General features: G+C 36.1%; 1 protein-coding gene and 1 long non-coding RNA gene across 2 annotated transcripts; one reads left to right on the top strand and one right to left on the bottom strand.

The window, feature by feature from the left end:
* Window positions 1–3,828: 3,828 nt before the first annotated feature.
* Window positions 3,829–10,784, top strand: LOC108998750 (disease resistance protein RUN1-like). Its single transcript, XM_018975449.2, has 7 exons — window positions 3,829–4,449; window positions 4,722–4,839; window positions 7,137–7,212; window positions 7,588–8,576; window positions 8,659–8,952; window positions 9,064–9,555; window positions 9,706–10,784. Exons 1-7 carry the CDS (start codon window positions 3,920–3,922, stop codon window positions 10,297–10,299), a joined length of 3,093 nt encoding a protein of 1,030 aa, XP_018830994.2. The 5' UTR covers window positions 3,829–3,919; the 3' UTR covers window positions 10,300–10,784.
* On the bottom strand, window positions 5,175–6,699 carry LOC108998769. Its single transcript, XR_001997384.1, has 3 exons — window positions 6,666–6,699; window positions 6,080–6,136; window positions 5,175–5,207 (listed from the first exon to the last, which is right to left on the bottom strand). It is a non-coding gene; the product is annotated as an uncharacterized LOC108998769 (long non-coding RNA).
* Window positions 10,785–14,664: the final 3,880 nt, after the last annotated feature.

Here is a 14,664-nt window from a genome sequence, read left to right as displayed (position 1 = left end):
TTTAAACACAATTTAAACAATCTATAAAAAGGTTAAAAAAATTATACAGTCATCCAAAATAATTATTTACAAGTCTCAATAAAATGAGTGATACCAAATCACTCCTCGGGTGGAGCCGAATCCTCAGGCTCACCCTCATCTTTATCTGCATCAAAATCTGCGTTATCACAAAACGGTACCGCAGGTAAGTATAACCCAAACAACCTTCAGGAATAAAAATGCATTAATGTAACCAACAAGCATCCACATGATGAAATATACTTTATTCTCAAAATATCATTTTCTCCGAAAATGAGTATTTTTCAACACACACCAAAATCTCATTTGCCCCAAAATATCCGTAAAACATTTTTCCAGAAAATGATTCACATAAAATCTTTTTATTCAACACACGTTATTTTCTCAGAAAATAGTTCATTAATCCATTATTACCATATGCACCATAATATCCCATAGGGACCATCCGCACGTCCTGACTTCGTAATGATGCCCAGTTCCGCGCCCAGCGCGTTCGTGGCCAAGCACCCACTACGTAACAAGCGATGCCCAGTTCCATACCCAGTGCGTTCATGGCCAAGCATCCTCTAGCCCCCGCCAGCTAAGGGGTTACGGAGTCGGCACGAGACCATCTCGTCCGATCCCTTTGTCACCCAACCACAATCCAGGGGATGTCACTCAGTATATTCCGTTTCTGAGTGACCAGAGGAGCTCTACCGAGATAATGCCCTATCTCGACTTGGGGTTGTAATACACACGCACCCAAAAATCTTTTCACATGAAAACCCAGTTTTCAATAAACACATGAACATGAATGCAGTACATGAAAACCTAGTTTTCTTTACAAACATAATCATGCGTGTAATTATGCAATGTACATGTACTACACAAAACCCAACCAACAATTCAACACAGCCCAAATAACACAAACAAACTTCTTCCACTAATCCATCCGACCCCCATACTCCTCGGACTTAGTCTGGCAAAATCAACCAGATCACAATGAAATGAGTTACTGCAAAAATATATTTAAATCACGACAGTTCTTTAGAAAAATACTTACAGCGCTATATAATAATTTTCGGAGAATCACGGAAGTGCAAGAAGCGGCAGCTCAGCAACGTAACAGTGCAAAATGCACTGTGGCCGTGAGTCTCAAAAATTCACTTTTAAACGGGGACAAACGAAGACCCGAGATTGATAGGGTTGGGCTTAGGGATGTCGTTGAAGTTAGTGGTGGTGGTGATTGGCCGTGGGTGGCGGCGCAAAGGGTGGTTGAAGACCAAAAATACCCAAATCGAAAATGAGGTTGGATGTGCTTCACCGGTGACGGATCGAAGCTGGGGTTGGGTCTATTGGGTTGCTAGGAGGTTGAGGATGATGTGGTGACCGGTGGTGGTGCGACGGTGGTGCGCAAGCACAAGAGGTGCCACTGCTTGGTGTTGCGCGTGGGGGTTATCGGCAGCGAGTTAGGGCTGAGATCAGAGGGTGGTCATCGCCGGCCGGTGGGAGAGGCAGTAGGCTGGGCGGTGGCACGCACGGTGGCGTGCGGCGGTGGCTAGGAGGAGAAGAAGAAGCGAGCGAGAGAGAGGGGGAGGGGTAACGTCCCGCGGAGAAGCAGAGGAAGAGAAAGAAAAGAAAGAAAAAAGAGAAAGAAGAAAAGAAAAAGGAGAGGAAATAAAATTGAAGGAAATAAATGAGATCCAATCCTTACATTTTGGGTCACAAAAATGATTAAACGAAAACGATTTCAAAACAACAAGTTAAATAAAATAATGTAAACGTAATGATAAAGTGAAATTAAAATAATTAAATCCAACAATAAGTTAATTAAATATGAAAAGCAATTTAAATGCATAACAATAATTAATATTAAGAAAGTACTTCAAAATAATTTTCACAAAATTAAAAATCATAGAAATAAACTCACTAAAAATCCAACAATTTTAAAATAAGAGAATAAATTTTTGAATTAATAAAAATAATTTTTCAGTAAAATTATACTAAAATACGGGGTGTTACACTCTCATTTCATCTCATCTCATCATTATAATTTATTAAAACTCTCATATAAAATATTATAAACAATTTAATTTTTTCAAATATTAAAATAATAATAATATTAAAAATAATAGTTTATTCAATTCATCTAAAATTATCTCACCTTATCTCATCTCGTCTCATATCATGTCATCTCATTATCCAAACGAGTTTAAGGCTCTATTTGGATATAGACACGCTCGACGGGTCTATCAATGTACATGATTATTTGTGTTTTAGTTAAAAAATTTTAAAGTGGGTGGAAACCACCCTAGAAATTATGTACATACACGCTTGCAACGGATAGTTGATGCTACATCTATTATGAACTTTCCATCTCAGGTTACCAGTACTATCACTACTTATAATTTTTATTTATTTATTAACAAAATTTTATATTTTTTTAATTTTTTTTTAATAATTAAGAATGTTTAAAAATATTTAAAAAATTAAAAAAAAATTTAAATACACTATAAAATAATAAAAATTGTAAATACATTATCTTTCTTTGCATGCATTATTAATGTTGATGAGTCATGACTACGAAAGGAGAAAGCTAACCAACGTACACGTCGACTATTGGGTAGACCGCACGCTATGTCGATGCATGATATTTCAATTCTTATAGTTAATTTTAAGCAAGCAATGATAGAACTCTTGCTTTACGAGGCAAACTTTTTTGTATTCTTAATTAAATTAATTAATTAATTTACATTTTGTCCAAGTCAGTCAACAGCTTTACAAAATTAATTTACATTTTTGCCATCACGCTATTAAGTACAAGATCGGAGAAGTTGCGCAGAACCTTCGTATGCCTTCCGTGCAGATGGGTTAAAATAAAACGAAAGTTGATGCATGTTATAGAGTTATATATTTTTTTTAATTTTTCTTAAAATGTTAAAAAAAATAATTAAAAAATTAAATTTTCAAATACAGCACTATATAATAGTAAAAATATAGTAAAAGAGTAATAATAGCTTAATTGGATTAAAAAATGAGATAAGATGGTTTTAGATGAAAGATTAAAATTAAAAATAATATTATTATAATATTAGTTTTTAATATTTTTTTTATTTAAAAATTTAAAAAATTAAATTATTTATTATATTTTATATAAAAACTTTAAAATAAATTATAACATACGATAAACATTTTGCGAATCCAAATGGCCTCCTGGACTATCATTATCCTCCTTTGGGTCAAGGAGAAGTGAAGTTACGTAGAACTTTGGTATGCAAATAATTCATTGGCCCTACGCATTTTAAATTTTTGTCTTTTTGCAAGCATTATTAATAGTTGTATTATTATTGAGTAGTATTATTTATGTTGATGACTACGAAAGGAACGCTGACCAACGTCGACCTTTGACTATAAATTATTCATTACGAATATTTCCTTCCACAATTTACGAGGCAGAGTTTTTTGTATTATTAGAATATGTTGAAATATTAAAGTAAGTTGAATTGAATTGAATTAAAATAATAAAATATTATTAGAATATTATTTTTTAATATTATTAATTTATTATTATTTTAGAATTTGAAAAAGTTAAATTATTTATTATATTTTGTATTGAGATTTAAAAAAATTATAATGATAAATTGAGATGAGTTGAAATGAATTTAAAATCCAAACTCATCCTTAATTAAATTAATTAATTAATTTACATTTTTGCCGAGTCAGCCAACAGCTTTATCAAACTAATTTACATTTTTGCCATCACCTTATTAAGTAAAAGATGAGAGAAGTTGCGCAGAACCTTCGTATGCCTTCCCATACAGATTACCTCATGATATCTTCAATGTTCTTCTCAATGTCTAAGCCCGCAAATTACCAATATTCCCTTCCACAATTAAGCTTCTAAATTTCTCGCATTGCATTCATGGCCACTCAAAGACCCTCTTCATCTACTTCTAAAGTTAGTAAGAAAAGAAAAAGAGATCATTCATCTTCGCCTGATTGGAAACATGAAGTTTTCCTCAGTTTCTATGGCAAAGACACTCGCAAGGGTTTTACGAGTCATCTACATGATGCTTTAAAACGGAAAGGCATTCTCGTCTTTAAGGATGACGAAACACTCAAGCAAGGAGAATACATTTCTGAAGCGCTTCAGAAAGCTATTCAAAAATCACAATACGTCATCGTCATTCTTTCTGCAAATTATGCTTCTTCCAAATGGTGCCTCATGGAACTTGCCGAGATCGTTGAATGGGAGGAAAAGACGAAGCTGATCACAATTATTCCTATTTTCTACCATGTGGATCCTTCAGACGTAAGAAATCAACGTGGGACTTTTGCAAAAGCTTTTGCCGCACATGAAAAAGCTCCCAAGGTAATATTACCGGAGATTGAGATGTGGAAAAAAGCTTTCAGTAAAGTGGGTAATATTACCGGAGAGCACATACACGATAGGTAACATTTCCTCTTTTCTTCTTCCATTGACAAATAGCAAGCAATTAACATCTATCTATTTACTTAAATTATGACATTTATAATTTTTTAAAATGTTTAAATTGTGATCTGGGTCTGTCTGACAGCTCGAGTGTTGCAAGAGGGAAAATATTGATGTACGAATTAAAGTGTTTCGCTTCCTCTAATAAACAGTGCTAATTATCAGCTAAAGCGTTTTTTTTTTTTTTTTGATCGTGTGATCTAGTCATATTAATTGTTCTATCAATTTACAGGTGCGAATCAACAATTATACAAAAAGTCTGTGGACGTATATCTAATGAGTTGAATTCTAGATTCTCACGTCATGATTACGATAAACTTGTAGCAATAGACTCCCATGTAGATGAAATTGTAACGCCCCAAACCCGGCTGGCTTGGAGAATTACTACTTGTCACTCATAATTATGTCTCCCAACACATTCGAAGAATAATCTCCAAAAACTTCATAAATGAAATCAATCTCAAATCTTCTCAATAATCTCATTACAAACTCCACACAATCTTTAATGCAATAATAATAAATCAAATGGGTCTATAACCTCCCGGTAGTCATAACAACCCAACCAATAATTTCATAAATCTCACTGAAACCCAAGATATTACTAAAACTCAAAGAGATTAAAACTAAGAACACCAGAAGTCCTTCTTCTACCAACATCTCCTCAGCTTAAACACAACAGCAATCTAATCCAGGTCCTCATTTGGACTCTCCACATCATCTGAAAAATATTATAATGATAGGGGGTGAGTTATCAACAACTCAGTAAGCAGAAATCATATGCTAGCGTGCAAACATGAGCATTTACAAAGTATAGCATGCAGAACAAAATATTTTTCAGACTTATCATGCAGAACAGAACATATTTTCAAAAGTAACAGAGCGATGGTTTTAAGACACGTACAACCCATAATACTTTGGCATAACATAAACTGAGTATCATCATCAGATCAAAACAGAGCATCAAACAGAGCAGAGACCATGTTTCACCCCCGTGGTAGGGTTGTGCTAACCCCGGTGGCCAAACCAGGCAGAGACAGAGGTGAAATCTTTCCTTTATTCTTCTCGGAGCCCCGAGTGTGCACACAGGAAAGACCACAATAAAACCACTTTGTTTCCAAAGTGGGTGCACTCAGAGACAGAGAAGTTGGTACCAACCCAAACAGAGCAGAGCATAACAGAGCAGAGCAGAGCAAAGCAGAGACAGAGTCAGATACGAAAACCAGTACACCATGCCAAAGGTTTTCAGATATTATATCAAAAATTTACAAAGTACCAAAACAGAATCAAAACAGTTTACACACGCTGAACACAAAAGCCAGAACAAATAAATGCACAACTTTTCATATTCCCAATATCGCTCTTTTTCCATATTTCAGAAACCACATGACAAAATTTAGCTCATGTCTACACAATGCATGTCAGAATATAATTTTCCTTTTTCACACAGATTTCATGAATAATGCAGATAAGTGACGGAGGTTGATCTTTGTTTTCATAAGTTCCCAACACAACACAAATTATGCAAGTTTTCATAAAATCAACCTCAGTCTTATTAGCTTGTATAAAACCCAGCATAGGAACCCCGCTTACCTGACTCCTGCAGCGCATTATCTATAACTTGAATACAGTCTCTATCCATCTCGTTACCTATTCATAAAAATAATATAAACTAAATATTAAAGTCCAACAACACAAAATTGATCTTAGATAACTCAAGACCCAAACTCTAGATCATAATTCAGCAAGTTTAATCAAACTCCAACAGCCAAATAACAATCCGGACAGCCCTCACTTTGACCCAAAATATTCTATACCAATCTCAGTATTGTCCAATACAAGCATAAAGACCAATGCCAATTCAAATTTCAATAACTCACACTTATTCCAACAGTTCACAGTCCCAAACAATTACTAACAATTTAACCAACACTAAACAAAGCACACTTCTTCCCATTCACAACTCCATAACAGAAAAATATAAACTAATACCTCCAAAAATTAAACTGCACTCGACAAAGAAATTTAATTCCCCTCTAAATATTCTCTCAACCATCAATCCAATCGACCCCCCTTACTCCTCGGACTCAGTCCGGCACAACCAACAACTTCACAGTAAATATGAATTAGCGCATAAATACATTTAAATCTCAAAAGTTCTTTGGAAAAAAATACTTACAATGCTATAATATAATTTTTGAAAGATCACGGAGGTGCTAGAAGCGGCAACGCAGCAACAAAACAGTGCCAAAAGCACTGTGGCCGTGGGTCACAAAAACCCACTTTTGAACGGGTGCAAACGAAGACCCGAGATTGATAGGGTAGGGCTTAGGAATGGCGGTGAGGCTAGTGGTGGTGGTGGTTGGCCGTGGGTGGCGGCGAAAAAGGCAGTTGAAGTGCAAAAACACCCAAAACGGAAATGTTGATGGTGGGGCTTCACCGGTGACAGATCGGAGGTGGGGTTGGGTCCAATGGGTTGCTAGGAGGTCGAGGATGATGTGGTGAGAAGATGGTGGCCGGAGGTGGCGCGACGGTGGCGCAGCGGCGCAAGGAATGCCGCGGCTTCGTGTGGTGCGTGGAGGCTAACGGTGGCGCGGCTGGGGCTGGAAATCGGAGGGGGAGGTCGCCGGTGGGTGGGGGTGCTGGGAAGCCTGGCGGTGACGACCACTGCCGGCGCACGGCGGCGCTAGGGGCGAAGGAAGAATCAGACGGAGAGAGGGAGGGGGGTTTGCGGCGCGCGGGAACCAGCCAGGAGAAGAAAAAAAAAGAAAAAGGAAGAAAAAGAAAAGAGGAAAGAGAAAAATGTAGGGAAAGAAATGAGATCCAATCCTCATATCTTGGATCACAAAAATGGTCCAACAGAAACGATTTTAAAACAGCTAGTGAAATAAAATATTTCAAACACAGTGATTAACATGAAAAAAATTAATTTAGAGAAAGCACTTCAAAAATAATTTTTGTAAACTAAAAAAAAAATCATAAAAATAACACAACTAAAAATCTAACAATTTTAAAACAAGAAAATAAATTTTAAATTAATAACAAAAAAATCTTTCAATTAAAAATACACAAAAAATATACTAAAATACGGGGTGTTACAGAAATGATGAAGTTATTGGATATGGAATCGAACGATGTTCGCTTTGTAGGAATTCATGGGATGGGTGGTGTTGGTAAGACAACGCTGGCCCGAATAATTTATGATCGAGTTTCTAATTCTAATTGTCGATTTGAAGGAAGCAGCTTTATTTCTTGTATTAGAGAAAAATCTACTACTGCTCGTGATCTAGCTTCTTTACAAAAAGAACTCCTTTCTACAATCATGCAAGAAAAAATACATGTATGGGATCATCACCAGGGAATCAAGGTGATAAGAAACATGCTGCGTAATAAGAAGGTTTTTATCGTCCTTGATGATGTGGATAGTGAAAAACAATTAATGGCACTATGGAGTCATGATTGGTTTGGTCCAGGGAGTAGGGTGATTATAACATGCAGAGATAGTCATCTGTTGAAAACACATGGAGTGAATGATATCTATAAGGTTGAGCAGCTTGAAACTACTGAAGCTTTGCAACTCTTCAGTTTGTCAGCCTTCGAGCAAACCCATCCAAGGGACAATTACAAGGATCTATCTATGGACTTTGTGAATTATGCTCAAGGCCTTCCTTTAGCTCTAAAAGTTTTAGGTTCCTTCTTATTTGGGAGAACAATAGATGCCTGGACAAGTGAGAGAGATAAACTAAAAGCAATTCCAAATCCAGAAATTATGGATGTACTTCAAATAAGTTTTGATGGGCTGCAGGATTTGCAAAAAGAGTTATTTTTGGATATGGCGTGTTTCTACGGAGGACATGAGCACATATTTTCTGAGATGTTATTAGAAAGATTTGGTCATTATCGCATCGACCTTGATGTTCTCGTCGAGAAGTCCCTCCTAAGCAAAGCATATAAGGGAACGTTGATCATGCATGATTTGCTAAAAGAACTGGGCAGGGAAATAGTTCGCCGCGAATGCCCTGAAGAACCTGGACGACGTAGTAGACTGTTTCGTGTAGAGGATCTCTATCACGTACTGAAGAATGATACTGTAAGTTGATTAGTGTAGATATTAATATAGAAAGGTATATTTTCATCCTAATTCTTGTTAACCTGTTGTTCTTGGTTACCAGGGAACTGATGCAACTAAAGCCATAGTCGTGGATTTTTGTCCTGAAACGAAATTTCGGAGACTCAACGGCAAAGCATTGTCAAAGATGAGAAAATTGAGATGTTTTAAATTTCATCAATCTCGAACTTTAAAATGGCATGGAAAACCCTTAAAATACATGCCAACCAATGAGTTGCGATACCTAGAGTGGCCTGGATATCATTCGAAATCCTTGCCAAGCAGTTTCCAACCTGAAAATCTTACTGTACTAAGGATGCCTGGCAGCCGTATCAAACAACTATGGAAGGGGTCGATGGTAAGTTCCTCACTCGTATAAATACGTCTTCTTCTTAATAGTCCCCCGTTAATTTTCCAAACAAATTAATATATTTATATTTTGATCCAATTAACTACTTGTTTATAACAGGTTTTAGACAATTTGAAGGTATTTGATCTGAGTTATTCTGAGAACTTGATTGAAATACCAGATTTGACTGGAGTCCCAAATCTTGAGAGAGTATACCTGGAAGGTTGTAGAAGCTTGTGTGAGGTCCACCCATCCATCGGAAGTCTAAAACAATTAAATGAATTGCAACTTGACAAATGTACAAGCCTTGAGAAGTTACCAGACCTGAGTAATTTGGAATGCCTGACTGATCTTTGGGCAGAGGAAACTGCTATAACACAAATACCATCTGTCAATCTAATGCCCAAGAGCATCCGTAGGTTCCATCTTCAAGGATGCAAGTCGATGCGACTTAAATCAAGAGATCCCATCTTTGATATCGGATCACTTGTAGAATATCAGAAGGAAGGAATATATGATTACGTAGAAGCAGCGTACATTGATTTTGACAGCAAAGGAGAAAATATTTTAGACATGGCAGGTGGAGTTGTTTCGGCTTTAGACGACGATTTGGTGAGTCAGTGTGTCTCTCTCGTTCTTTTCTATAGAAACAAATAAAATACGTCAGAAAAAGGCTTTAATAAAAAAGGATTTCATTTTACAAATAGAGAAATGCTCTATTTTTGCTGCAATTTATATCTCTTTTTGGGGTTGTTTTTACAGAAGATGATAAGAGGATGGTCGTTAGGATTCCATATTCCAGAGTGGGTCCAGCATAAAAGTAATGGCTCATCTGTAAAGATAGATTTGGATGCTAATACGAATCCGAAGATGGGGTGTGCTTTTTTTATTGTTTGTGATTCTGATCAATTCTTTTCCCTTCATTGGGAAGATGCTTCAATTTCTTCTTTATACAAGGGATGGATTACAAGCAGGTCAGAGGTGAGGCTTAAATTAGAGTTTGAGACGGAAGAATATTGTGAGGAATATGATTGTTTGGATTGCAGATTAATAACTCCTCCCTTGAACGTCTCTTTTGGTAAGCGAGTTGGATTCTGGGTGTATATACCGGCGGTTTTGCAGTTATTGGACATACGGAAGGTCAATAGGATTTCATTTGAAACTGGCTGGCATCCGTATTTTTCCAAGAGTCTTGAAAAAGTAGAAGTGAAAGAATGCGGATTGCATTTAATATGTCCAGATGATGCTAATTCAAAGTTCTTTAATTGCATTACTCCTTTTGGCCATTCGGGATCTTCTAATTCAGATTTCCATCGGCAATTTGTCGGCTATATGAAAAAGAAGGAGGCATTGTAACATTCTATGTTCTTCGGGAAAAAAAAGATGAGGAACATTATGTGGATATGTTCTGTGACCTTGAGTGAGCCAGTGTAATCGATCCGAAGCGGCATGTGTCTGATTCTTATAAAGTCGGTTCCTCAATCTGGCTAGTATCGGGTTTGTTCTTCGGGTGTTAAACCGACCGAATATAGATTTGTTCTTACCTTTTCAGTTCTCTCGAAGCCTAGCCTCCAAATCCAACTCGCGGCTCACTGTCAGTTGGTCTTTTTTGAATAAATAGAGTTTGTTTTGTAACTTTTTTTTAGTGCTATTACGGTGGCATTTGAATTGAGAAGGGTCATTAACGTGGTTTTATTCTTAATTCATTAATAGCTTTAATGGTTCAAGAGTTACTGTACGTTATAGAGTTAGCTACGTATTTTTAAAGAAAAAATTATGTTTGACCATTGTGGGGTTGAAAGTTTTTTATCATTAGTTTTGTCACTTTATGTCTTACTAGTTCTGGGCTCGTGTGTTAATAGCTCTTGGAAGCCGTTTTATTTATATTAATTTCGGTGTCTTTATTCTTTTGATTGCCCAGTTCCGAATCTCTTGTTTAACGGCTACCATCTTTTTTAAATTGAATTGAGGTTGGCGTACACAGGGGTTGTTGATTGCAGAGTGATGTTATTTTTCTTTATTGGCTGAAACATTATGTCACTACAACAGAAAGGGTATTTTGGGACAAAAATTTTTATCCCAAAATATCCCAATTTCGTCCCAAAAAATTTTTTGAGACAAAAAAAATTCGTCCCAAAGTCGTTCCAATATCACTGTGCCAAAAGGTATTTTGGGACGACAATCACCATTTCGTCCCAAAAAATTTCTTTTGGGACAAAATTGACGGAAACTGTTCGAACGAAATTTTTTTTTGTCAGGGTTAAAATTCTTCCCAGAAAATAGTTCGAACGGAAAAAATTTTAAGTTCGAACAGTAATGACGTGTTTGAACGATTTCGAAATATGTTCGAACAAACATGAATTCTTTCGAACGTTGTGAATTGTCTTTGTGTTCGAACATTAAATGGTCAGGTCGAACGGTATATGGGTTCGAACGGTATAGGCTATGTTCGAACAGGACTGAAATTATTTACGTTCGAACGTTGTGTGATCGTTCGAACTCTACGAACATAAATTTCGTTCGAACATTATGCTTACGTTCGAACGCTATTGTCGTTACATAGAGTTCGAACGTTTTATGTTCGTTCGAACGAAATCTCTTTAATTTAAATCAATAATAGAAAACTAAATAGACATTCATACTATTTGAAAAAATACATTAGAAACTGTTTAACACTAATAAAAGTGTTATAATAAGCGCAAACTAAATGAATAACAGTCGAGACGGGCATTGTTCGTACATAATTAATAGATAATCCCAAAATCTGTACGTAAAAAGCCATCAGTTGCTTGGAGGCCTGTACTGTTGCATAAGCTGCTGCATTTGGAGTTGCATCTGTCTTCTGAATTCTTCTTGTTGTTCTTCATGTTGTTTGAGGCGCATCTCCATATCTGCTTGTTTTACCAATTGAGCCTCTAACTCATGCTGCCTTGCAGTCAATTCTTCGATTCTAGAATTCGCATTCTCTAGCGCTATAGAAGTCATAGATGCATTCCCAGAAAAAGAGGAAGAGGGACCAGGCTTTACACAACGACCCAAACCCCTCAAATATCCTGAACGTTGACCTAGGACTTGTGTAAAAATCTCAATATCACTTGTTGAGGAATTTTGATCTGACTCAGATTCAGCACGTAGGGCAACCATTTTATCCTAGACATATATAAGATAAAGAATTAATATCGTCATAAATATTCTAATATATTTAATTAAAACAGGCTATAATACTTACATAATTTTCACGGGCATTAGGATGAGTTCACTCTCCATTACGATCAGTGTGCGATGCAACACATAATTTTGTCAGATCATAATTAGTATCTGAATCTTGCTACAATAAATGTGTTAAGATATAAAGTCATTATGATTCATCCAAATAATTAACTGTATCCAATAAAAAAAATAGCAATACCAATTTCTTAGAAAGGCGTTGGAAAGATCTTGAGCTTGCATGATGATTAATCTTCAATTTTGATCTATTTGTTTTGTTTATAGAACTTCGCTCCTGCAAAGAAATTGAAAATATTATGAAGCGAAATGACATATAGGACAAGTAAAATAATTAAATTTCATTATACCTGATATGATGGATCCTCAAACATGTCACAAAGTTTTTCCCACTCAGAAGGTCGGACATCCTGGAAAGGATGTTGGCATGCATCTTCCTTCTTCTCAAACTTATTATAATGCTCATGACACCTCGCCTTATATTTGCGGAATGCATTTCCCATAAGCTCTTCCACAGTCTTACGCTCCTCTCTCCGACCAAAATTTAATTCGAAATCATCCTTAAAAAAATAGTCATAAACACATTATCATTTATAATATTCTAAATTTAAGTAAAATATAGAAATTTATTCTACTAAATCAATGTTTTAAACATTACCAAACAACGCTTCTTGATAAGCTCTTTAACATCTTGGGAGACTTTCTTCCATGAAGTCGTTGCCAAAGGTGCGTAAGTTCGTGTAAGAGCACCCACATGCGATGCAAGCCAAGCTGCTGGTTGTCCTTCACCCCCGGTATGTTCGTCAGGAATGTTAACCTTGATCTTACCCACCTTCCGATATTTTTCCAACGTCACCCCACTAGTGGTGCCTCGACCTTGATGAGATTGTACTGTAGATTCTATAAAATATAACATTGTAATCAATTTCATTTATATGTCTATTATAGGACCTTAATTAATAACTTTTATGTGTATTAGATTTTTACCTTGTTCTGTAGAATCAATCTCCAATGGTGAGTCTGAAGGAGAGCTAGGAACAGGTGGAGATGGGTTGCGAACTTCCTTCCTCTTTGGCGGCATAATTTCAAACTACTGATACATGATTCAATAAGTAAAATATTTGTCATCAAGTGTAATGTTAACACATAATTGGTCAATCAGAATCTGTATCAGTTTCATTTGACAATTTGCTCTCATCATCTGTAGATACTTCAGATGATTCAACATTTTCCTCAACTGTCGCATCAACAATTTCAGCCTCAATATCTTCTCTATTTAATGGAATCATCTCATACTGGCTTAAATCCACAAACAAATTTAAGGCGGGTTGACTCTCTTGGTATGCTTATTGAGTAGAAGAGTCATCTTCTTCTTCATCTTATCCTTCCGCCTGAGGGATAACATCATATATATTTCTTGGAGAATATTTTTGTACTACTCTTCATTGATTTCCTAACTTCGGATCATCTAAGTAGAACACTTGAGATGCTTGAGAAGCCAAAATAAAAGGATCATCTTCATACTATTTTTTTGATGTATTAACACTCAAAAAATATTCATCATCACGGACTCCAGTACGAGGATTGCTTAAATCCCACCAATCACACTTAAACAGATACACCGCAAGCTCTCCCAAATATTTCATTCCAATTATATCGGCAATAACCCCATATAAATCAATATTTTCTCCATCATGACTTCCTTCGACTAGGACACCACTATTTTAGATTTTCCTATAACAATCTCGATCCAGTGTGTGATACCTATTTCTCCGAGAAATACATGCAGAATATCGAGCAGCGCGTCGCGATGGGCCACGCGCCAATGCATACAGTTCATCAAATATATCATTTGGATTATTCACATGCATTTGTACAACCTTCATATTGAGTAAAGCATATACTATATCAAAATTGAAATTAATATTTTTTCATTTGTTATTGAGTAATGCATATGTAATTTCATTACCCGTTCTTCAAACTATCTCAGGAACTCCTCTTCATGTTTTTGGTTTATATCATTTTCTCCTAGTTCCTTGAGCACGTTAATATGATCACTGAAATTGATGATTACCACAAATATTTTATATTTATATTTTTTTAAAAGTAATGAGGCAATTTAAATTAAGAAAAAGTTAAAACTTACTTCAAGTAGTTCTTTATCTCAGGACAATTGTTCAGCACGTACCACTGAGTTTTCTCGAACTCTCTTCCACACAAGTCATAACCACGCACTGCACCAATTGGACAAACTTGTTGGAAAAACACAGAAAATATATTCCGTTGTCTTGCTCGGTCAACATCAAAGTTTCTTTCTGGCCGATCAAACCGAGTGTCAACTCCGTGGAAATATTTGGAACAGAAGGTATGCCACTTACGTCAATATATGCTTCTGCAATTGATCCTTCTGGACGGGCCTTGTTACCCACTGTACGTTTCAACTTTCCAAGAAATCGTTCAATGGGATACATCCATCTATATTGAACTGGTCCTGCA

This window comes from Juglans regia, chromosome 5 (assembly GCF_001411555.2).
Source record: "Juglans regia cultivar Chandler chromosome 5, Walnut 2.0, whole genome shotgun sequence".
NCBI lineage: Eukaryota > Viridiplantae > Streptophyta > Magnoliopsida > Fagales > Juglandaceae > Juglans > Juglans regia.
Note: the sequence above shows the minus strand (reverse complement) of the source record. Positions and strands in the feature narration are given on the sequence as shown.

Excerpts from the sequence above, each read along its gene's own strand:
- LOC108998750 (XM_018975449.2), top strand. The coding sequence starts at position 3,920 with ATGGCCACTCAAAGACCCTCTTCATCTACTTCTAAAGTTAGTAAGAAA. Across the intron at positions 4,450-4,721 it reads GGAGAGCACATACACGATAG|GTGCGAATCAACAATTATAC; the intron begins GTAACATTTCCT and ends ATCAATTTACAG. Across the intron at positions 8,577-8,658 it reads ACGTACTGAAGAATGATACT|GGAACTGATGCAACTAAAGC; the intron begins GTAAGTTGATTA and ends CTTGGTTACCAG.